The sequence below is a fragment of the Zosterops lateralis genome (assembly GCF_965231275.1).
Source record: "Zosterops lateralis genome assembly, chromosome: 6".
Lineage (NCBI taxonomy): Eukaryota > Metazoa > Chordata > Aves > Passeriformes > Zosteropidae > Zosterops > Zosterops lateralis.
The window spans coordinates 58,960,533-58,983,369 of NC_139761.1; the positions used below are offsets into that span (position 1 = coordinate 58,960,533).

Sequence of the window (22,837 nt, forward strand, 5' to 3'; positions counted from 1 at the left end):
TCCTTTATTGGTCCCTCCGGAGGTCCAGGCCCAGTGGGCTGCAGGTGCAGCTCCTGGTGCTCCTCTGGGTTTTTCAGTCCAGAGCAGGTTTAAACAGTCCCCCCAAAAAAGGGAAAAAAAAACCAGTCCCGGAAGCTTCTTTGCCTCAGCTACCTAAACTAACTAAAACCAGAAAAAACCCTCTGTCTGTTTACTGTCCGTCCATGTGATGAACAACCCTGTCCCAAGGAAGAAGAAAATGCAGAGTGAAGGCTGTTTTTCAAAACAAAGTGCACACTTCTTCTTTCCCTGCTTCACTCTCAGAACCAGCCTTAAAGGTGCAGGACAAAACACATAGCACACACAGAACAGATGACTAGAGATATAAGCATCATAGTCACCCGATGACACCTGGTCATGTCTTTTTTTTTAGTTAAGAGATGTCTATAGGATATTAAAATATATAAATCTTGTGGGAAGTGAGAAATGAGCCATTTGTTGACATTGTTCTCCAGGGACAGGCACTGTAGCAAAGCCAGGATGTAGTTTATTCAACAAATTTTGGATTTGGAGTTACCACATTGGAAACAATCAAAAAACATAAATGCAATCATAATTTACAGGTAGTTACAAAAGGAAAAAGGTCAGTACAAGATGGATTTTGGCTGAAGCTGCTGTGCAGTCACTGTTCAGCTCCTCCAGAGGGTTGAAGATGGTGGTGCTCCAGGGCTTCCTTGGACTTGGATGCTGGGGAAACAGGGGATGGCCCCATTCTGCAGAACAGCAGCATAACCCACAAATTACTTGGGGGGAAATTCAATGGTCCAATCATCTGGTGATGTGAATTTCCGTATTCCATATTCTTTTTGGTCACAGGCACAAGGGTTCAGTGGAGTTCACTATCGATGCTGCACTTCACTCAGAACAGTTTAATTCTGGAATGAAAGGATGTGACAAATTCCCATTGAAAGAATAAGGGAATGTTGCTGTTTCTCCCCAGGTATGCAGCCCTACCTGGTGTCTCTTCCCATCAGCTGGGAATGCAGGGCCAGCTCTGGCAGACAGAAGGGGAAAGATGCTCTGTGTGTTCCCAGCCCCTCTGCTGCCATCGAGAGGCATCGAGATTTGGGAAATCACCCTATGCTGGGTGTGTCTTTAGGGCTAAACACCTCATATCTTTTGCAGGCAAGAAATCCTTCATAACACCATGAAACTCATCTTTGTAGCCAAAGGACATGGAGTTCATTCCCTGGGCCTGAGACAATGAGGGTCATTCCATGGGGAATAGAGCTGGGGAGCAGAACTGAGCCCAGCTGCTGTGCTTGGAGCCATGTGGACCCAGGAGGGAGGAGGAGGAAAGCCATGCTCCAATGTGCTCCCTGCAGAGTATCCCTCAAAAATCATTCAAGGCAGGAATACACCTCTCCGCAGGGAGAGAGATCCTGTGGATATTCATTGATCAGGTGGCTCAAGGAAACCCTCAGCCACTCTCCCAGGGTCATTCAGCAGAGCAGTGGAAGGGATCACCAGGGTTGGCCAGTGTCTTTTGTCTAAGTTGATGACCTTCGTCTTGTCTTTGCAACTGAGATTAGCAGGCTGAGAGAGAACGGTTACCCTTCTACTGGATTTTACAATTTTACTTTAGCTTTGTTTTATTATACATTGAATTATTATTTTATACACGAATTTTTACCCTATTTTTATCACAGTCCCTCACCTAATAATTTATCAAATTAAAAATTCGCTTTTCTCCCTTTATTGACTTCAATTTTAGTTTAAAAAGTCACATTTTTCCCAGTCCTTCTGGGAGGATTCATCACTTTGTTGGAGCTTCTGCTCCTCTTCGAATTCCTTTAGGGCCTTTGCAGCCCTTCTTTTACTTTTTTCTTTCTCAAGTTTCATTATTTTGGACACAGTTTTCCTTTGTGCTGCCTCTGGATTCATGGGAAGGGATGCTATTTGCATCCCTTGGACGACTGAATGTATCAGTCGAATGAAACAAGGGATCAGACACGGGAGGAAGACAATGCCTGCAATGGAGCACGTTATAAAGAATATTACCTTCTTTCACCATTCCCTTTGTCCGAACAGCTGGTTCCACTATGAAGCCTGAAGAATTGAATTCCACTTTTGGACTGGCACATGTGCCACCTTTTTGATTTTTTGTGCTAACCCTTTGATAGTCTTCCCATAGTCATCGATTTCGATGCAGCATTCTGATTCATTGAATCTGCCGCAGACCCCTCCTTCCTCTGCTAGCAGGTAGTCTAGGGCAAGCCGATTTTGATACACAAAAGCCCTCATTTGTGAATGCTGCTTTGCCAGGAGTTCCAAGGCCTCTGAGGTGTGGTTAGAAACCACTTCTACCACTGCTTGCAGCCGAATCAACCTATTTAGGAGGTAAATGGGTGTTCGATATCTTCAACTGCCATCGTTAGCCCAGGTGGCTGGCTCATAATACTCAATGATTCTTTCAGCGGGCCACTCCTCCTCCCCCCATTTCTGGTTGCCTCTGGCTATGGGTAGCACCCGTCTTATTTCCCTTCTCTGTCGGTTTAATGTTTCGAACAGAGGAGCTTTTAACAAACTGCTTTCGGCTCTGGGCAAGGTGAAAAAGAAGGGTCTTATCATTCTTAGGGTACAGGACCCCTTCCATTTCTGGGGAAGTTCGCTATAGGCCTTCTTTCCACAAATCCAATATATCCTATCTGGAGCTTTCTAGCCTATATTGGTTTTACCTGGCTCGTCCCAGTACTCTCTTAGTTTCGCTAGTGCCTGAAATGGATTAGCCCCGGGACTTTTGTGCCAACAAAGTCCCATAGTCTCAAACCACTCACAATCTTTTTTTTGAATTTGGCTCCAATATCCGGAGGGTGGTTCAGGTTGCCAGACCTGTGTTTTGTCATTCACCGTTAGGGTATTTATGCAAGGAGTATAACTCACCAGGTCGGTGAACTCCTTCCCCTCCCAGCTGATGCAGATAGTTCCTACTATCCTCTTTTCTAAAATCCATCCCTCCGGTCTTTTTACTATTTTTGACAATTTAGAGCTTTCCCATTTTAGAAGTTGTTCTGGGGCTAATCCTTCTCTTTTCCAGGGCCACCTTTCGGCTGACTTTAATCTTCTACAAATCTAGCAATTTGTCAGCCCCAATTTAGTGGCTATCTTTTGCATTAGTTCTACAAAGAGGTTTTGGTTAGGGGCTGGAAATCCCCCATCTTCGTATTGCCTTTCCAATTGCTCGTATTGTTCACTGAGCGATTTCAACCTTTTCTGCTCAATTCTTCTCTTTCTGGCCTCAGCTTCTTTTCTTCTGAGTTCCAATGTTACTTGTTTCATTTTACTTTCAGGGTCCATCCCTTCTTCGTCCCTTGAAAAACAAAAAACTTGGTCAAACTGCAAACACACACGCTTATCTCTCGGAGGTAATAACTCGAAAATGATGGGTTCTGAGTCTAAGAAACCCGTTTCTTCATGTTTGAGATTCCTTTCTTCTCAATACAATTTTCCACCCATATTACATATTTTTAGTTTCGCTTTGTCGTAGCACAGGGGATTCACCTTATAGTAGGCAAGGAAGGTAGATTGCCTTTTTCCTCCCATCCATACAGTTTTGTTACATTGTTGACATGTTGGTACCGGGTAAGGAGTTTCGAGTTCTCGTCTTCGTCTAACGAGTGAGTGAGCAGGATCTTTGAACAGCCCGCCCTTAGGACTTGCCTTTGAGCGTTGGCACTGGACCTTTCCTTCCAATTCACAAAGGTGAAATCGAGTGCCATTAGCCCAACAATTACCTAACTGCTTTTTTAGAGGACAATTCATTATCGGCCCGGTTTCTGGTGCTGTTAAGCACTATTCACACTTCGCGGGAGGATTCTCTCCCAGGAGCGCCCTTGGAAGGGCCCCCTTGGCCCAGCACACGGCTAGGCTCAGGACCGTCAGGATTCTCTACTGAAAAACCCTTCTGCCTTGCCCATCGCCCGTATGGGAACATACGGCGGGGTAAACCATCTTCTCGACAGCAAGGGTTTGCTTCAGGGGCCCGTGTGGTCCTGATGGCAAACCTTCTCTTATAGGTTGCCCACTGGGATAATTTGATTGTATCTTCTCGGCAAGGTACCTTGATGGTCCTCCGGCACTCAATTGCTAAGGGTTCTGCTTTAGCGTCTAATTTTCCCTTTATTCTCTTTTTGAAAATTTGATACCACTTAGGAGAATCTAATTCTAAAAGTCCGGCCCGAGTGGCAAGTACTAAGAGGCGGTCTGTGTTAACTTGCTCTTCAATTAGACAGTTAGTGCACAAACTTTTAGGTCGACTCCCTCTCCAACAATGGGTGACTCAAACCTGTTTACAGTACACGCATTCAAAGTGAATGAAAGGAAAGCACTCACAACTTGGGGTATTACAACTTATCTGGTCGGTCATCTAGGTTGATGCCTGAGTTTGATTTTGAGCTCTCTAGGAGGGGTGGTGACCTTCTAGTCCGAGGCTTTTGGGTCCTCGATCTTTTTCACCCTTGATGAATGAGTCCAACCCTTCTCAGCGGTTCGAACTGCAGTGTCAGTCGTGAGTAGTACCAGGAACGGTCCTTCCCACTGCGGGGCAAGAGGAATCTCTTTCCAAGTCTTGATTAACACTTTATCTTCGGGCCGAATTTGATGAATTGCAAATCCGAGAGGGGCACTTTGGGGGATGAGTCCACGCCTTCTGAGCTCCTGTAAATTTTTGTTTACAGTGATGAGATAAGGGTGTAACTGCACATCCTCGACTCGGGGATGTCTCACAGGCATTCCGTGTTTGTATGGCATCCCATACAACATTTCAAAGGGGGACAGTCCCGTATCAGAATGAGGCATGGTTCTTATGTTCAATAAAGCAAGGGGAAGGCATTTTACCCAACACATCTTAGTTTCTAGCATGAGTTTTGCCAACTGAGTTTTTAAGGTTTGATTCATTCTTTCTACTTGCCCTGAACTTTGAGGGTGCTAGGGGGTGTGATATTGCCATCTGATTCCCAAGGCCTCGGTTAATTGTTTTATGATTCTCGAGGTAAAATGAGTCCCTTGATCTGAATCTATGCAATCCACGATTCCGTACCTGGGGACTATTTCTTCTAATAATACTTTGGAAACCGTTTGAGCCGTGGCTTTTGCCCTTGGGTACGCTTCTACCCAATGTGTCAATTTGTCCACAATAACCAATAAGTACCTATATCTTTCGACCTTTGGTAATTCAGTGAAATCCACCTGGATCCTTTCAAACGGCCGGTATGAAAGAGGACGACCTCCCCAAGCTGCTTGTCTGGATCTGGATCGATTCACTTTTTGGCAAGTCACGCACTCTTGTACCTCTTGTTTTGCCAACTCAAAGATCCCCTTGCACCCAAAGAATTTCAGAAACTGGTCAGCCAATGTCCGTGTTCTCCAGTGGGTCTGTTCGTGCAGGCGTCTCAGGATCCCTCGGGCCACACCTTTCGGGACCAATTCTCTTCCATCCGGCAATTTCCATTTTCTTATCTCCAATGTCCCTCCCATCTCTTTAAATCCTTCAATGTCCCTTTCAGAGGGACATATTTGGATTCTGGAGTTTTCCTCCTCAATCACCTCGGGGATTCTTACTGTGAGTAATGCTGCCCTTTTTGCCTCTTGGTCAGCCAGGTTATTCCCACGCGTCTGAAATTGCAATCCGATCTGATGCCCTTTCACATGCACTACCGCAATCTCTTTTGGTTCCTTGATTGCCTCCAAGATTTGTCAAATCATTTCGCCGTGGACCAAACCTTTCCCTTTTGTGTTTATCAAGCCTCTTTCTTTCCAAATTTTCCCAAAAGTGTGAACCACCCCAAACGCATACTGAGAATCAGTGAATATGGTCCCCTTCTTTCCCTTTAACCCTTTGAGAGCTCTCAGGAGAGCGTGAAGCTCACAAGCCTGGGCCGACCATTCGGGTCTTAGGGGACCCGATTCCACCACTCTTTCTGTTTTGCCATCCACTACTGCGTATTTTGATTTTCTTTTCTCCTCGACTACTCTTGCCGACCCATCCACAAACTATTTCTCTCCCCCCTCCAATTCCTGATCCTCCAAATCTGATCTTACTTTTGTCTGAAGTTCCACGATCTCAGCACAATCATGCAACAGTTCGTCAGAAAGGTCTCCAAACATGAACTGTGCAGGGTTTTGTGCCGAGGTGGTTTTCAACTCCAATCCTGGGGAGCTGATTAGGATGGCTTCATATTTCAGAAGCCTGGAATCGGTCAGCCACTTTTTTGCTTTTTGTTGCAGAATGTTTCTCACATTGTGAGGGGTGTAAATTACCAGAGAGGCTCCGAAGGTAATCTTTCTCGCCTCTTCCACCAGGAGTGCCACTGCAACTATAGCCTGCAAACACGTAGGCCATCCTCGACTCACAGGATCCAGGATTTTTGACAAAAATCCTATGGGTTTCTTTTTGCTGGCCCATTCTTGAGTCAGGACTCCCTGTGCAGTTTGCCCACTAACATCTACAAACAACTGGAATTCTTTGTTCACATCTGGAAGGGTCAGTACTGGGGCTGTCATGAGAACCTCTTTTAGTTTTTGAAAATCTAATTCATCCTGTTCGGTCTACTTCACCCTGTCGGTGTTTAATCTTTCATATAGAAATTTTACTTTTTCACTGAAACCCTCAATCCACTGCCTGCAGTATCCCAGGAGCCCTAATAATTGGCGTATTTGCCTTTTAGTTTTTGGCGCGGGCAATGCTATAATTCCCGCGACTCTCTCAGGGTCCAATTTCTTTTTCCCTTGGGACAGCCAATGCTTCAGGTACTTCACTTTGGGCTCTGTGAACTGCAGTTTGGATTTTGAAACTTTTAGACCCTTAGCTCCAATAAAGTTTAACAATTTCACTGTGCATTCCTTCACCCGCTCCTCTGAAGATCCTGCTATTAGCAGATCATCCACATACTGCAACAATTTCGTCCCTGCCTTTGGGGTAAACTGAGTCAAGAGGTGCTCTAGGGCCTGCCCGAATAGATTAGGGGATTCTACAAATCCTTGCGGAAGCACCGTCCATCTCAACTGCTGTTTTCTGTTGGTATCGGGGTCCTCCCATTGAAAGGCAAAGTAATCCTTGCTTTTCTCATCCAAAGGGCAAGTCCAAAATGCATCCTTCAGGTCAACCACACTATACCACACATCCTCAGGCGTGAGCCGATTCAACAAAGTATACGGATTGGCCACTACCGGAAACCTGGTCCTGGTTTGGGCATTCACTGCCCTCAAATCCTGAACTAACCGATAGCTTCCATCTGCCTTCTTTACAGCCAGTATAGGGGTGTTATGGGGGGACATGCATGGCTCTATTGTTCCTCCCCTCAAGAGGTCATCGATAACCTGCTTCAATCCCTTTCTCCCTTCCAGGGGAATGGGATACTGTTTGACCCGTATAGGGTCCTCGGGGTTCTCGATTATAATATGAATAGGGTTTATTTCTAGCTTCTCCACCTCCCCTTTAGAGTGCCATACCTTTGGATTGATGTCTGCCTCATCCTTCTCAGTGAGTTTAAACATTTTCACCACAAGATCGGAACTTCTTACAACTATGCTAATTCCAAGAGCGATGATCATATCTCTCCCTAGCAAGTTGTAATCAGCTTCCTCTACCAACAACAAATTCCCTAGGCAGACTTTGTTTTCTGATTCAATCTCCACACTTTCTATCACAGGTACTCTAAAGGGATCCCCTTTTGCACCCACCACCACAACTTTTTCCTTACCGACCGTGCACCCTATTGGTAGATTTTGTAAAGTGCTCCTTTTTGCCTCGGTATCCACCAGAAAAACGGTTTCTTGACGCTGGGGACCTACTTTCAGTTTTACCAGGGGCTCGTTAGATGTCCTGGTCCCCAAGGTGAAGAGCCCCTGACACCCCTAATCTTCTTGAAATACTTTTTCATCTTTCATTTTCTTTTTGCAGTCCCTCCGAAGGTGTCCTACCCTTTTGCAATAGTAGCACTCGGGCAGTTCCCTTCTCGTGTTTGGGGCTGCTTTTCGGGGGCCTTGAGACTTTCGGGGTAAGGTTTTATATTTCCCCGAAGCCTGTTCCTGTCTCTGGACTTCTTTCACCGCAGCTACCAAAACCTTAGCTTGTACTTTCTGTTTTTCATCCTCCCTCCTCATGTATATTTTCTGGGCTTCCCGCAACAATTCCTGCAAGCTTTTGTCCTGCCAACCCTCTATCTTTTCCAATTTTCTCTGAATGTCCTCCCATGACTTTGCCACAAACTGAGTTTTGAGCAGAACTTCCCCCACAGGGGAATTAGGGTCTGTCCCAGAATATATCTGTAGACTTCGCCTTAATCGCTCGATCCATTCAGAGGGGGACTCTTCTTTCCCCTGACATTCATTGAAAACCTTGCTAATGTTCTGACCCCTTGGGACAGCTTCCCGGATGCCCTGAATTATGATGTTCTTTAGATCTACCATGCTCCTTCTCCCGTCCTCTGTTTGTGCATTCCAGTTTGGGCTAGAGCTGGGCCACTTTTGATCCCCAGGTGTCCCCTGTGGGTTCCTCCGGTCCCAGTCTCTGATACCCGCTTGTTTTATCATCTCTCTTTCCTCACTGTTGAATAAAGACCTCAGGATTGCCATCAGGTCCTCATATGTATAAATGCTGCTCTCTAGGAACTCATCCAACCTGTCCGCCACACCAAAAGGATCATCCAACAATCGCCCCATTTCCTTTTTGAACGCTCTTACGTCTCCCGTGTTGAGAGGCACATTCACAAATCCAATGACCCCTGGGGCAGTTGGTACTTCCCTTAATGGAAGTAAACTGTGTCCCACATTCTCATTCTCTCCCCATTCATCACCCACCATCTTTGCTTTCAATCGGGTTCTGCTAGCAGGGGGAGAACTGGTAGCAGTGGGTTGTCTCCCTCTCCCGGACTGCGGGGGCGGGACTGCCGCCTGTGCAGCAGAGGGGGGTCTCTCCTCTGTTTGGAGCAACCCTGGTTGCGGCGGAAAAGGTGACCGAGAGTGCCCCCAAGCTGGCGCAGACGGGATCTCAGAGGGGGCTCCCGCGGTCATGGCATCTATCGGTGGGGGCGCCGCCGACGGACCCAGGCCAGACGGGAGAGGCAGGAGTGGGGGTGGCAGTGAGGGAGCTGCCAGTGGGGACAATGGAGGGGAGGCATGACTCCCCACCTGAGATGCCTGTGCCCCCAAAAGCTGGTTTGGAGGATCGGAGGGGGCTGTGGGCACCACTTGCTCTGGAGAGGGTGGGGAATTCAGCCCAATGTAGGGAGGTGGGAGGTGATCTAGGGGCTCCCAGGGCTCGGTCCTGGTTCCGGGCCGCCCTTTCTGTTTTATTGGGAACAAACCAGCTCGGGTGTTTAGCCAAAGCCGGGCGTATTCCCTCTCCTCGGGGTCCGAGGGGCTCTTGTTTTTCACATAGCGATTTAACTTACTACATGTCCAGCTTTCAAATGATCCCATTACCGGCCACGTGAGGTGTTCCCCCAATTTCTCTCCACCCCACACATCCATGCAATAGTAAATCATTCTTTCCTTAGATTTCTCTTTCTTCTGTGGACAATCTCCCCAATGCTCCAACATCCACCCCAAGGGACTATTTCGAGGGATTTTCATGGTTCCCTTTCTCTTACCAGTGGGGGGTCTTTCTGGGGTTTTTTTCTGGGGCTTACTCTTTCTCTGTCTCATGTTTCGCGAATTTCCTTACCAAATCTTCGAAATTCCCTGCAAGTCGACTTTTCTGCCTGTGCGTTGTGTCTTTGGTTGTTTCTCAGGGGATGGGGCTTTTTCGATCACTCCCCCTCCAGCGAGCTGTGCCGAGGGTTCCTGATCGGTTTTCAATCCTTTCGGATTTTCTTTGGACCCTTACCTTGGTCCGCTGGCAAAAAGGGTTTACCAATTCCCGAGCTCAACAGGACGTACCCTTCCCCTTTTTGCCCACTCCGTGATCGGTCCCCAAGACTTCCCTCGTCCCGGTTTTGACGAGCAATGTGAGAGAGTTTCACACGAAATCGCTTCCTTCGCGGCCGACCGCTCCCCTCGCGGGAAAAGACGGAACTGCGACCTTGAAGTCCACACTCGCTTCGTGATCAGATCACGTCTCACACACTCGCCCAATCACCCGCTCAACCAGCAGTACTTACAGCTCCTTTTCCTGCGTGGATGTCTTCGTGCACTTAGACGTTTTACGAGCAATTGCAAGTCGACTTTTCCAAAGGCCCTTTGCCTTCCCGAGCTCTCTTTGCCTCCGGATCCGTTCTTTCCCCTGTCCTATTTTTGTGGTTTTCTCGCTCCTAAATTTGGTTCGGAGGTTCGGGTGGAGCCGCGGGGTCTCCTCACTCACCAGGCCGCCGAAATCAGCGGGGGTACCCTCCTGGATCGCAGGTCCCCGCAGCTTCCTCCGAATCCGAGTCACGGCACCAAATCTGTTATAAATGCAAAGGCAAATTTCAGGTTAATAAATGACAATTTATTAATAACAGAATATCGAGCACCTGAAAAAGAGAAAAACCACAATAATAGGAAATTGTCAGCGCGCGCTGGGTGGATAGAGGTCCGCACCGATGTACCAGACGCCCTAGTCCACGCCAGTGCAGCTCTCAGTCCACCGTTTTATAGGAATTTTCTGCCCTTAGGCAGTCCAGGTGTCCAAGGTGGGTTGAATAGTCTGGATTTCTTTTTGATGGCCCTCCCGGACCTCATCAAGTCTAGTTGTCTCATTCCGGGAAGGCTCCTTTCTTATGTCAATTCCAAGAGTCTGTCTTATGTTGATTTCATTCCGCTTGTGGCACCAGAAGGTTGATGAAATTGGCATCATCGTCAGGAAGGAATTTCTCCTTGCCTTGGCGAGGAAGTGATTCTTATCAGGGTTGGCCAGTGTCTTTTGTCTAAGTTGATGACCTTCGTCCTGTCTTTGCAACTGAGATTAGCAGGCTGAGAGAGAACGGTTACCCTTCTACTGGATTTTACAATTTTACTTTAGCTTTGTTTCATTATACATCGAATTATTATTTTATACACGAATTTTTACCCTATTTTTATCACAACGATATAACGGGAAGGGTATTTAACAAGCGTCTCTGAGAAAGCAAAATGTGGACTTGGCTGAATGCCAAGTAACCGGGCTGGCCGTAATCAGCTTTTTCTTATCTCCTAATTGTCTTAATTATTTTATTAAACATAGGTTTTTTTTTAATTTACCAAAAAGTGAACCTCGTTTTTCACAACTTTGTATCAACTGTCTAACATCTTTTTCTCTGCACACCGACAGAGCCTCTTAGCCCCCGCAACCCTCTCTCCGGCTCTAGTCCTGCCCGACAGCCACATATCAGCTTTGCGAGCCCAGTACAACCCCAAAACAACCCCGTATACAAACCTCTTTCGTTTGTCGTATTATCTTCGCCGCTGTTTCCTGCATTTAACCGGCTTTCTCAGCCTTTGTGCCCGCAGCTTCCTGCATCCCCTCTGGTACCGATGCAGTTCGCAGCCGCCCAGGCACCTTGCCGACCCCCACCGTTGCTCTAACACCGGCACACCCTCCCCACTTCCCTCCCCGGCACAGAAGGGGTTTGGAACATCTCCGTTCCCGGGGATTGTTCCCCGGCCCCGAGGCGGGTGGCAGCCGACTGTCCCCCTTCCCGGAGCTCCTGGCTCTGCTGATTCCTCTGCTGCTGCACCACTGAAACAGGGGAGGGAGTTGCGATTGTTAACAACGTGGGGAGTTTTCAAACTTTTTCTAACTCTCGGCTTGGACAGCCAGCCCAAGTGCCTGAAGCCACACCCCGAGTGCCTCAGGCTGCAGTCACGGCACAGACCAGCCGATGCTCACAGCACAGATGCCTGTCCCTGCTCCTGGCTCGGGAGGAGCTAAGACACTACACGCATCTTCTGCACAAATACAAGACACTGGAATAAGCTCAGAGGGTGGTCCTGCCTTACCTAACTCTGCTCCCACTAATTTAACAGAGTCCTGATTTGCCCCAGTCAAAGCCAGAGGCTTCCTCGGTTTCTGAAAAAGCAGGGAACCCTCCAGGAGACAATTCCAAGACTAATTGACCAGGCTTAACTGATTGGTCTGATATCCAAGGAAATCTTAGACAAGATAAGGCTTCTGATTCCTCAAATGAAAAATTCCTAGCCATGCCTGTAAGATATGGCAGAAATCATCAAAATCCCCAATATGAGACCATGTCACATTGTGATATTACAGAACTTAGACAAGCAGCAAAGGATAGTGGACTGACTTCTCCTTACTTTAATAATGTGGTGAAAAGTCTTTTTAATTCTTCTGAGCTTGTTCCAGCAGATTGTCACAATGTGGCTTCCATGATTTTATCCAATTCACAGCACATCCTGTGGGGCTTGGAGTGGAGGAAGCTTCTCAACAGGTTAATTGAAGATTATGTGGGTACTCCTTATGCTCGTTTTACCATAGCTCACCTGGCCAGAGATGCTCTGCATGATAAGCCCAAAGACCAGGCAGGTGACCTGCTGAGGGCTGTGCTTGAAGATCTAAAGAATGCTGCTAGAAAAGCCTTGCTCACTGTTGAATGAGCAGGGAGTCACATCAATGCTCACTCCACAATAATGCAAAGCAAAACTGAGGCCTGTGGTGCCTTTCTAGATTGACTAACACCAGCTCTTGAAAGGCAGTGTCCAGGTGAGCAGAAACACCCCTACATCCTTAAAAGCCTTGCTTCTACTAATGCAAATGATGATTTTGAAATCTCATTTTTGTTTTGTAGTTACGCCGTGTATTTCTCTAATTAAGCTCTTTGATTTTGTCCTTATACTTTCTATATGAGTGGATCCAATGCTGTTACTTAGTCCTGAAGTATTTTTTAAGATTCTAGAAAGAAATATCTGAACTTGGTTGACAGCTTCCTATGAACTGCTAGTCTTGTGATTTCTTCCAGTGAGCATCTCTAGGCTGAAGGAAACTTCAGAGAAAATGAGATTCTGTATGGTTTGATTATTTTTGTCCTAGATCTTCTTTGCTTACTTTATACAAATGTGTTCTAACAGTTTGCTGTGTTATAACTGTTTTATAGCTATTATTGTTGAGAGCCTTGTTTTAAAATATGTTATGGGACATCCCTCTAGTTTAGAGCCTGGGTCTTGGCCACATCCTGACTCTACCTAGATGGGAGATTTACCAACAGACCCAGGGGTTTTCTGCATCAAAAATTATACAAGTTATTTTTTGACCTGACAGTTGGACCTTATCAACATGACAGCTGCACTCGATTTTAAAATAACCTTGGAGCATCATGATCTGGAGATGATTCACCCGATTCCTAACTGATTTATGGTAAAGATTCAGCTGTTGCAGACCCTGGGTGACAGTGCAATATTTTAGACAGACTTTGATAATTATCTACTTTTATATGTATTATTCATTATGTGTATTATTTAACTTATCTTTACTTACTTTAAGTTTCTTGTTTTATTGCATATGCTTTTTTGTTTTAAGAACGCCTATAAAATGCATTGCATGTTCTTAATTTTTTGAACTTCTCCTTGATGGATTCTAATACCTCGTGAGTCACTTCAGTAGTAATCTGCAACTACAGCCCAGGTGGAAACCCCTGATGTTGAAGCTAAACTGAAATGGATTCCAGAGAAGAAGGTGAAGCCGTGTCCCACACAAGAAGGCGCTCACAGCTCCTTGAGCAGAGCAGCAGGAACACAGACGTGAGAGGCACAGAGAGCACAGGTTACACAGGACATGCTGTGTCCCACCTGCAAGGACTTTGAGCCTGGAGTTTGATGGGAATGTAAAAAGTGTGGGAATGGTTGGATTCGTAGAGTTCTTTTGGCAAAAGTGTGGTTATCATTGCATTGTATGAACCTGTCTGATCACTCTGAATCCATTCCCAAAAGTATACAAAAGCTGAAAGATTGAATAGCTCAAATCAAGGAAGATGATGGTTAGGTGATTTGTTCAAAGGATGGAACTTTGCACGTTGGTTGAAGGAACTTTGTGAAGCAGGTTTATATGTGTTGGTTATTTTAGTAGTGATACCAGTAGTGGTGCCTTGTATACTGCAGTGTGCTCAGACAGACAGAAGCATCAAGGAAGTTCTTGTCGTTCAAGGGAGAGATGTAGAAAGTGAGATTACAGAAAGTACTCAGGATCTCACAAAGGTAGTGGATGCAAGTATAGACATAGATTAAGGTTTTGAATAGAAATTTTGGAATGGAAAAGAATTACTAGAATAAATAGCAAGAGCAATTGGATTTGACATAAACCCCTTAGATTAGACTAGATCTTTTACAGCATTAATTGTTGTGCTTTAAAACTGCAATGCTCAAAGCAAGTGAGAAAAGTGACTTAGATGAGCAAAAAGAAATAGGTATTGTAGTAGAGCTATGTAACGTAAGGTAGGAAATAAGTGAAAAAGTTAAGAAAGTTTCTTTTAAGTTAAACCCAGTGGGGGAATTCTGGGAAACACTGAAAGTAAAAAGGATTTTTAGGAGCTGAAAAAGCAGGCCTCAAACAGAGAAAGCTGAGAATTCAGAATATGCTACCACTGAAAAAGTTTGAAACTAGAAAAGATACACAGCAAACAAGGACACGGGAAACAGAGGCTGAGTTTCTAGGTTTGGCTTGAATAAATCTTAACACTGCAGAAAATATATGCCTGACAAGATAGCAGAAGGTCTAAAGCTGAAAAAGAGTATTGTGTATTGTTAATAGAAAAACATAAATGAGCATTTTTCAGAGCAGGTGTATGTCTGCTATAATTGATTGGTCAGAACAATTGTCTGTAAGCTTTAACAATATGTTGTTGGCTGAACAAGTTTTAGGATGCTTTGTAACAAAGAAATTTGTAGCTACTGCTGGCAGGCTGTGAGCTGTTGGTTTTTTCCAATTGTCTCCACCCCTGTAATGAGACTGATGCTTCATTAAAGACTGAGAACAGCTGCCCCGGCAGGCCTGTCCCGTTGGTGCCCAAAGACCCAACACGCCATCCGAGCCTGCTGAGGGAGAGGCCACAGCCAGGGCAGAGGAAGAACTTCTGGAGGCACAAAAGCACCAGCAAGGACATTAGTAAAAACCAGGTTTAATATTAAGCAACAGCACAACAAAGTACTGTCCCTATGTGTGTGTTTGTGTGTCTGTTCAGTAGCATCTGATGAAAGGACAAAAGGACCCTCACAGAAGTGAGGATAAGGATAAAAAGGAAAACGGCCTAAAAGCTCTACAGCACTCAAAAATAACAGTACTTCAGTTATACCTTAAATTTAGCAATTCAACAGAGGAATAACACTTAACAGCATTTAACCTAATTTATGCCTCCTACTTCCTTACAGGCATGAGTTCCTCAGATGTCTCAGGTACTTAAACCCCTGAGAGAGCAGCATTTCTCCCACATTGGCCACAGCAGATGCACACGTGTGTGCACACAGACAGATAAACAGACAGACAGTCAGTGCAAGGTCCCTGTGAGAAATTCCCCTTGCAGGCAGGGAAATGCTCCTTCTGGATCTGTTTGCATCTCCTCCCTGGGCCAAGGGCTGAGCCTGGAGCAGACGGGGATCAGCCCAGGACCCGTCGGTGTTTGGGGATCCCTGAGGGCAGCAAACGGAGAGCTCAGAGAGGCCCCACTCCCAGGGAGGTTCCGGTCAGCCCTGCTGGGGCCCAGGAGAGCTCCAAGGGTCTCCTTTTGGAGTGCTGTTTCCAGGGCCCCCAGCCATGGCCTTCAGTCACAAAAATGTTTCACCCTGGCCACACCTCTGAGCCGGCAACTTTCTTTGGCAGTGGGAGAACAGGGATGTTGTGCCATTCGGGGAAGTCAAATAATTCCCAAGGCTGTTCCTAAAAGCCCCGAGGTGGTTGGAGAGCAGCAGCTCCTGAGAGCAGAGGGTGTTTGTGATCAGAGGCAGAGGAGCTGAGCCCAGGGGCTGCTCCTCAAGGCTGAGGCCTCACAAACATGTATCAGATCCCGGTGTGCACCAGCACATGGAGGGTGATGCTGTGGGTATTTATTCATCAGGTGACTTAAGGAATCCCTCAGCCTCTGTCCCAGGGTCCATTCAGTAGTGCAGGGGAAGGAATCAACACATTCAGAGCCCTGTGTCCATGGAGGCATCATTGCTGTGGGCAGTTTTTTCTTTCTGCTCATCAAAGACTCTGTGGAGGGAGACCCAGAGGGACCTCAGGGAGCAGGGCCTCTGGAACCCTCCTGCCAAGAGGTAGATGAAGGGTTTGATGCTGCTATGGACGCAGTTGATCAGGAAGAAAAACTGGGAAGAAACAATGGTGTAGCCAAGCTGCTGCAGGAAATTGCAGAGGGTGAGAAGGAGAATGAAGAGCACCAGGAGGAAGATAACGATGTCGCGCCTGTTGGGTTGCTGCTTCTTGGAGCTCCATTTGGCCTTGATGAAGTCAATCGTGTGAAAAATGACCACGGGTGCAGCAAACAGGAGCAGGATGAGGGTGTACATGGAGATGAGAGATGCCCTGCAGTGCTCCTGCTGGTGTGATGGGCACAGGTTTGTCACTGCAGGAATGACAGTCAAGAGAGCAAAGAAGGCCCAGTACTGGACAGTGAACACCAACCACGACAGGAACTTGGGCAGGTCCCAGCAGAAGCAGAGTTTGAACATATCCACTATGTTGCTGATGTACATCAGCCGGAACAGTGCCCAGTAGTAGGAGATCACTGACAACTGGAAAAGGAAACTCAAGTACAACTGGGGCACAACAGGAGAGCAGGACACATCCTCCACCAGGAAGAGGAGGGTGGAGGGGACTGTGAAGAGCAAGAAGAGGAAGTCAGCAAAAGCCAGATCAAAGATGCCAATGTTAGGGACTTTCAGGCTGAGAAGGCAGATGACAGCCCCATTCCCAAACAGCCCACAGAGGCAGGTAAGCAGTGTCACACTGTGTATGGCCACGTTGGTGACATCTATCTCACAGAGATCGTCCCCTTCAGTGGGTGAGGCAGGAGATGGGGACACAGTGGTCACCTCCATGGATGGACGCTGGGCAGGCAGTGGGACGTGACCCCTGACTGTGGTCAGAGTGGATGGGGAGTCAGTGCTTGGAGAATCCCGGGATGGACCATGTGGCTCCTCTGCAGGTCCCTGCAGTGGGAAGGATTCAGTGGGGAAGAGTGAGATGTGCAGGGGAGGAGTGTGGTGGAAATGGTGGGGTGGGAGAGGGAGGTGGGAGGGTTGGGATGTTGAGCAGGGTATGCAGAAGGGAAGGGCAGCGCAGAGGAGGGGGGAGCTGGGGTGGGCCCTGCGGTCAGCGGGAGAGGGTGGCAGGAAGAGAGCAGCTGCTGGAGGAGAAGGAGGTGGAGTAGGGAGGAGGGAAAACATTGCACTGACCTTTTCCCAATGGGGCAGCAGCAGGCAAAGGGGGTCTGTGCAGATCAGCAGCGCTTCCTGGTACCTTGTGCTCCTTTGGGATCAATATCCTAAAGCAGATCCTCCCAGGTCAGTGACATGAAAGAGAAAGTGCCCAGATCACCAGGAGCTTCCCAGTCCCATCCCTCTGGCTCCTCTCTGTGCCCCCTCCTGATGCTGTTTCCCAAGGCTTGGTGCAGTCATGCGGGAGTCAGAAATTGCATGTTTTGCTACATGAGAATTTGACTTTCTCAGACTTATTTATCTTGGTGTTTTTTTTTTTTTTTTTTTTTTTTTTTTTTTTTTTTTTTTTCTGCAGAGAAAGTATTTTGTCAAAAGCTATGAATTAAATATTTAGCAAAGGGCTCCTTATTTCCTCCTGATTAGAAACATGCCTTCCTTGCAGAATGTCCCATTCTCCAACCGCTTTCCCTCTCTTGACAGGTTTATACCATCCCTCGTTTCTCTTCCCTGAGGGGCCGTTATCCCTCCAGCAGCAGAGGGCTGCTGGTGGTGCTGGTGGCACTGGAATGCTGGCAGTGCTGGCAGCTCTGGCGAAGCAGCTGGGTGCTTGTCAGAAGTAACTCCCATTCCGGGAAGGGCTCTGGGATCATTGCCAAAACCTGCCCTGGGCCCAAGGACACTCAGCTAAGTTGCCGCCTGTCCTGTCTTGTCCTGTCCTGGATCCATCCAATCCCATCCCCATCTCTGCACTCCATTCCCACCCCACTCTCCATTCCCATCCCATCCTATCACATCCCAAAAGGTTTCCCACACAGCAGCCGCTCCCCCACTCTGAGTGTGGCCTGTCAGGCTCTGCTGTTCCTCTGGGTTTGCTGATATCCAGACCTCCTCCAACCCCCTCCGAACCTCTCCTGACCCCTCCAGACTGTTCTCACACCCAGAACCCACCTAGGGTTGATTTTTTTCCTCCTGACACCCCCCTCCTCCCTCAATCCACATGGGACCCTGGCAGTGTCTCTGCTCCTCCTGGCCATAGTGTTCTAGGAGCCAGGAGGGAGGAGGAAAGCCCAGCTCCAATGTGCTCCTCAGGAGCACACAGGATGATAAACTTAGCTGGAGCCAGCCAGAGCAGAAACAAAGAAGGAGACCTGCAGTGGTTTTGGGGCAAGTTCTGTCACAAGAAGCAACAGCACATGGCAAAAGCAAAAGTTCAAGGCAAGGTCATCTTTAATATCACAGCACTCAGTGAATACGACCACCAGAGACCCCTCTGAATGATCCTCCAGGATCATAACAGGACTTCCAGTAGGAGGAGGACACATGGAAAATAGTTGCAGGAAAGGGATGTTTGTGTATTTGATAAGAAACACCTATTAATGATTATGTGCAGTTATAATGGATAAAGCCCCTGTTGTAAAATCTCACTACACACACAGATCAATGAGAGATCCTTCAATATGTCCTGTGCAGGTAAAGAATTCCTGCTTCCTAACGCTTCCCATTGTGTTTAGAAAGTTGATTTCAGCCGATTTCCATGTCAAGACCCAGAAGGGAAGGGCAGGGCAGAGGAGGGGAGAGCTGGGGAGGGCACTGCGGTCAGCGGGAGAGGGTGGCAGGAAGAGAGCAGCTGCTGGAGGAGAGGGAGGTGGGGTAGGGAGGAGGGCAAACATTGCACTGACCTGTTCCCAGTGGGGCAGCAGCAGGCAAAGGGGGTCTGTGCAGATCAGCGGCGCTTCCTGGTACCTCGTGCTCCTTTGGGATCCATATCCTAAAGCAGCTCTTCCCAGGTCAGTAACGTGAAGGAGAAAGTGCTCAGATCACCAGGAACTCCCCACTCCCGTCCTGCTCACTCCTCTATATTCCATATCACCTCAGAGGTTTCATTCGTCATTTTTCTTCTTTGAGGGCTCATTGTCCCTCCAGCAGCAGAGGGCTGCTGGTGGTGCTGATGGCTCTGGAATGCTGGCAGTGCTGCTGAAGCACCTGGCTGCTTGGCAGAAACAACTCCTGTTCTGGGAGGAGCTCCGGGATCATTGCCAAAACCTGCCCTGGGTTCATGGGAGCACCCCTGGGCCATGGACTCTCATTTTTATCATTGCTGTGCAGGCTCCCACAGCCCAAGGGAAGGACAGCAATCAGCTTCTTGCAGCAGTTAAGAGCTCTCCCGAAATAGTGCCAATACCCTTGATGATGCAATGAAAGGTATTAGAGACCAGGGGTGTTGGTTTGAAAGACAGGTATCTGGTAAGGAGGGGCACGGCCTCCCTTCGAATTATTATAATTAGAACTTTAAAAAGGCTTTCAGGCAGAGGTATGGGAATAGGAATAACAGTTCTTTACGAGTATATACATCAAAGGCAAACAAACAACAACAACTACAGCAATAATAATAACAGAGCCAGGAACCTCGAGGAGCTTTGTTTCTCAAATCCTGGGGCATTCCAATCTCTTGGGACTCCGAGAGCACCACGAAAATCCTGGGCTGGTGGACGATCAGAAGCTCCACCAGTGGTATCTGGAACATCAGGGATGTTCATGCACGGCAGGGAGTGCAGGGCTACAGAGTAGCAAAAAACCTCAAGGCAGTGCCAAGGAAACTGTGGGGTGGGACAGGGCTGTCCCAGCAGGGCAGGAGAAGGAGAGCTCAGTGTTCTGGGGCCCATGAGCAGCTGGTGGTAGATTTTCTCAGGACTGGCCCTGGTTGGGACAGTGAACTCCTCCCACAGCAAGCAGCAGCCTGCCCGTGTCCTCTCCGATGGGATGCTGAGAGCGAGAGAGTGAAGCTGCCCCCAGCCCTGTCCTTATCTCCCCCTCCTGACTTTTGGCCACCTCTTTGTTTTTGTCAGGAACACGTAAGCACCCAGTACTTAGTTTCCTAGTAATGATTTATTAAAAAACTATGGATATTGATCTAATACCAATATTCAACTATAACGGACAAAGACTCTCTAACAGTTTAAAGTTAGAAAGTGTATGTTTATTACGACGCAGGGCAGCGTGCGGGATAGCTCCCAAAAACACACGCGCAATTTACAGATCATCACAGGGTCTTTTATGTACAGGAGTATTGAATACACAAACTACAAATGCATATTCATAACTCTGGTACCTCCCATTCCCCGCTTTGTATGGTAATTAGCCCAAAAAGCCATCAAGCATGCGTAGTTTGTTCTTTGAAATGGGTCGGTGTTCTTTTTTATAGGGGTCCCAAAATGATGAGGTAAGATGGGTCTTCCTCTCTTGACTTTTTAAACTTTAGTGTTCGTGACAGCTAAATCCTGTTTTTCCCAGGACTGTTTGATTTATGATTGTATTGTATTCAATATATATGGGGTCTATTGATTATTCAGGATGCAAAAGCCTAGTTTGACAGCTTCCCTGATTTATTAGTTCCTTCTAAGATTTATCAGTTCCTTCAGTCTGGCTTTTGTTAGCAAAAGGGAAGTCCTAGCTACATTATCTCAGCACTATCTATTTTGACTACAGTCTAATTCTTCTAAATCAATGCCTCAGTAACTTACTGAGAAAAATTCTTTAGAATAAAAAAGGAACAAACCTGATCCCCAACACAAAGTCACATCATGTAACCAATATATCAGCACTAGTCATCTTAAGATGTTGAGATAACGATTTTCTAAACTATTATGTACTTATGACCTTAAGATAAACAGAAAACCCCCACCAAAACTGCTTACAACGACTGACAACCACGATGTAAAAACGGTATCTTCTTCCATTCACAAACAAGCTTTTTAGTGTTTCATCACAGCTGTTTTAGTCCAAGCCGTATCATTTCAAAGAAATAGGCAACTATGCTTTGCAAATTAGATAAACATATTTTAACAAAACCTGGGATAATTAAAAACCTACATGAAATAACACTTTAAATTAATAAAATATATTTCTATTATCACTTAAAACTTATAAATCTTAATCTCAGATTTAATTTATACTTTACTGGGCCTAGACTTAAATAAACTATACAGAAATTACTCTTAATATTAACAGAATAGTAAAACATAACTCATATATTAAATGACTCCTATTAAAAATCCACTCCTATTTTGTGACAGTAGATCTTTTCCCTATACTGTATTGGGTTTCTGCACAACGAAAGAATAAGTGATTACTGCTTTTCTTTTGGGTACTTTGGTTGAGATTCTGCACCTGCTTTGCAGACATCCAGTGGTTTCCATATCTGTGCTTCTGAGTCCAGGAAACTTGTAACTTTGGTTGATTTGTCGTCATAAACTGTGTGTACATTGGGAGTTTTAGAAGGTGTAATATAAGAGGCGGCCGGTGGGGGCGCTGCAGGCGGAGGTTCAACGTCTCTTTGGTCACAAGATGGCGCCGGCGGGAGCACACGGCATTGTTTACGGAAGTGCGGGGACGTTGCCATGGCGACGCAGTTCCTCCCGCTTCGGGCGGCGCTGGGGCCGCCCGTGCCACTTCCGGCGGCGGCGTAACCGCTTTGCCCGCTCCGGACAGCGCCAGAGCTGCCTCGGTATCTGGCGGTGTTTGTGTCCCTTGGGCAATGTGTGCGGTCACTGCCTGCGTAGGCCTCGTAACCTGCGCTCCTGATTTCTGTGCGCGGGGGGGGCCGCCCAGCTCCAAACTCGTTCCCAGTAATTCAGAGGGTTCCCGGTTTATCAGGATTGTGCCTTCCTTTGGTTGAGCTGCGGCTGGCGTTCTTTTAAGGGCTGCGGACTTTGTCTGAGCGGGAGGAGGCGGAGTCGCTCCTTTCTCCGCTTTTCGCCTTACAATTTGCGTCTGGAAACTTTGTAGCTCAGCGATTACGTCGCTGGGATTTTCGGCGTTTCCCTGCCCTCCTGTAAGCTCCTCCTGGCCCTGGCTTGTTCCCTCCGGGGTCTGAGGAGCGGGTGAAGCCACAGCCGTGTTTTGTGGTTTTAAATGAGGCTGTGGAAAGGCCGGGCGGGCTCTGCTCGCTCCTGGCGGCGCCGCTTCGCTTGACTGGCCCGGCGGGGGCTGCCGCGCCCGCCGCGCCTGCTCCGCCGGCTCCAGGCGGAGGCCGCCGGACACCCCTGAGGGGGAGTCGGGCCGCCCGCACCGGGGGCTGCGCCGTCCCGCTCGCCTCCTGCGAGGGGGTCCCTCCGCCTGCCCCGGGCTGCGGGGCCGCTCTGCCCGTTCCCTGCGGTGTCTCCTGGCCGGGCTCGTGTGAGGGGCTGCCCCGCCCGTCCCGCCCTCTCGGCTCTGTTGGTGCCGCTCGGGCCCTGTCGCCCCGCGCTGCGGAGACGATCCGCCCGCCGCGGGCTGCGGGCGCTTGGGAACTCCGCGCTGTTGGCGGCGATATTTGCGCTGTTTGCGTAACTGCGGCAGGATGTGATGTGCGGACAGCGGCCGCGCCGTTTGCCCGAATTGAGAGATTTCCTTTACTGCCGCTTTTTGCGGTCGGAGGCGTTCACCTGGTCTCGTACTCTGGAACGTTCTCTGGAATTTCATGGGGTCCTGTGTCTACGGGCAAAGCCTCCAGAAGTTTAGAGGATGCCTTAACGTCTGAGGT

General features: G+C 47.7%; 2 protein-coding genes across 10 annotated transcripts in view; both read right to left on the reverse strand.

The window, feature by feature from the left end:
- Nucleotides 1-22,837, reverse strand: part of LOC310910828 (uncharacterized protein) — a 59,751-nt gene that overhangs the window by 14,420 nt on the left and 22,494 nt on the right. The gene's annotated exons all lie outside the window — the stretch shown is intronic.
- On the reverse strand, nucleotides 505-20,045 carry LOC310910821 (proto-oncogene Mas-like). 9 transcript variants are annotated; one of them, XM_083863841.1, is made up of 7 exons: nucleotides 18,996-20,045; nucleotides 17,335-17,423; nucleotides 10,558-17,088; nucleotides 9,704-10,421; nucleotides 4,372-4,695; nucleotides 2,041-3,349; nucleotides 505-914 (listed from the first exon to the last, which is right to left on the reverse strand). In XM_083863841.1, exon 3 carries the CDS (start codon nucleotides 16,975-16,977, stop codon nucleotides 16,066-16,068), a length of 912 nt encoding a protein of 303 aa, XP_083719967.1. In that variant the 5' UTR covers nucleotides 16,978-17,088; nucleotides 17,335-17,423; nucleotides 18,996-20,045; the 3' UTR covers nucleotides 505-914; nucleotides 2,041-3,349; nucleotides 4,372-4,695; nucleotides 9,704-10,421; nucleotides 10,558-16,065. The 9 variants fall into 9 exon arrangements, with proteins under 9 accessions (XP_083719967.1, XP_083719968.1, XP_083719965.1 ...); XM_083863842.1 differs by lacking the exon at nucleotides 17,335-17,423; XM_083863839.1 differs by having other exon boundaries at nucleotides 10,558-17,423.

Excerpts from the sequence above, each read along its gene's own strand:
- LOC310910821 (XM_083863839.1), bottom strand. The coding sequence starts at position 17,325 with ATGTTTTCCCTCCTCCCTACTCCACCTCCTTCTCCTCCAGCAGCTGCT.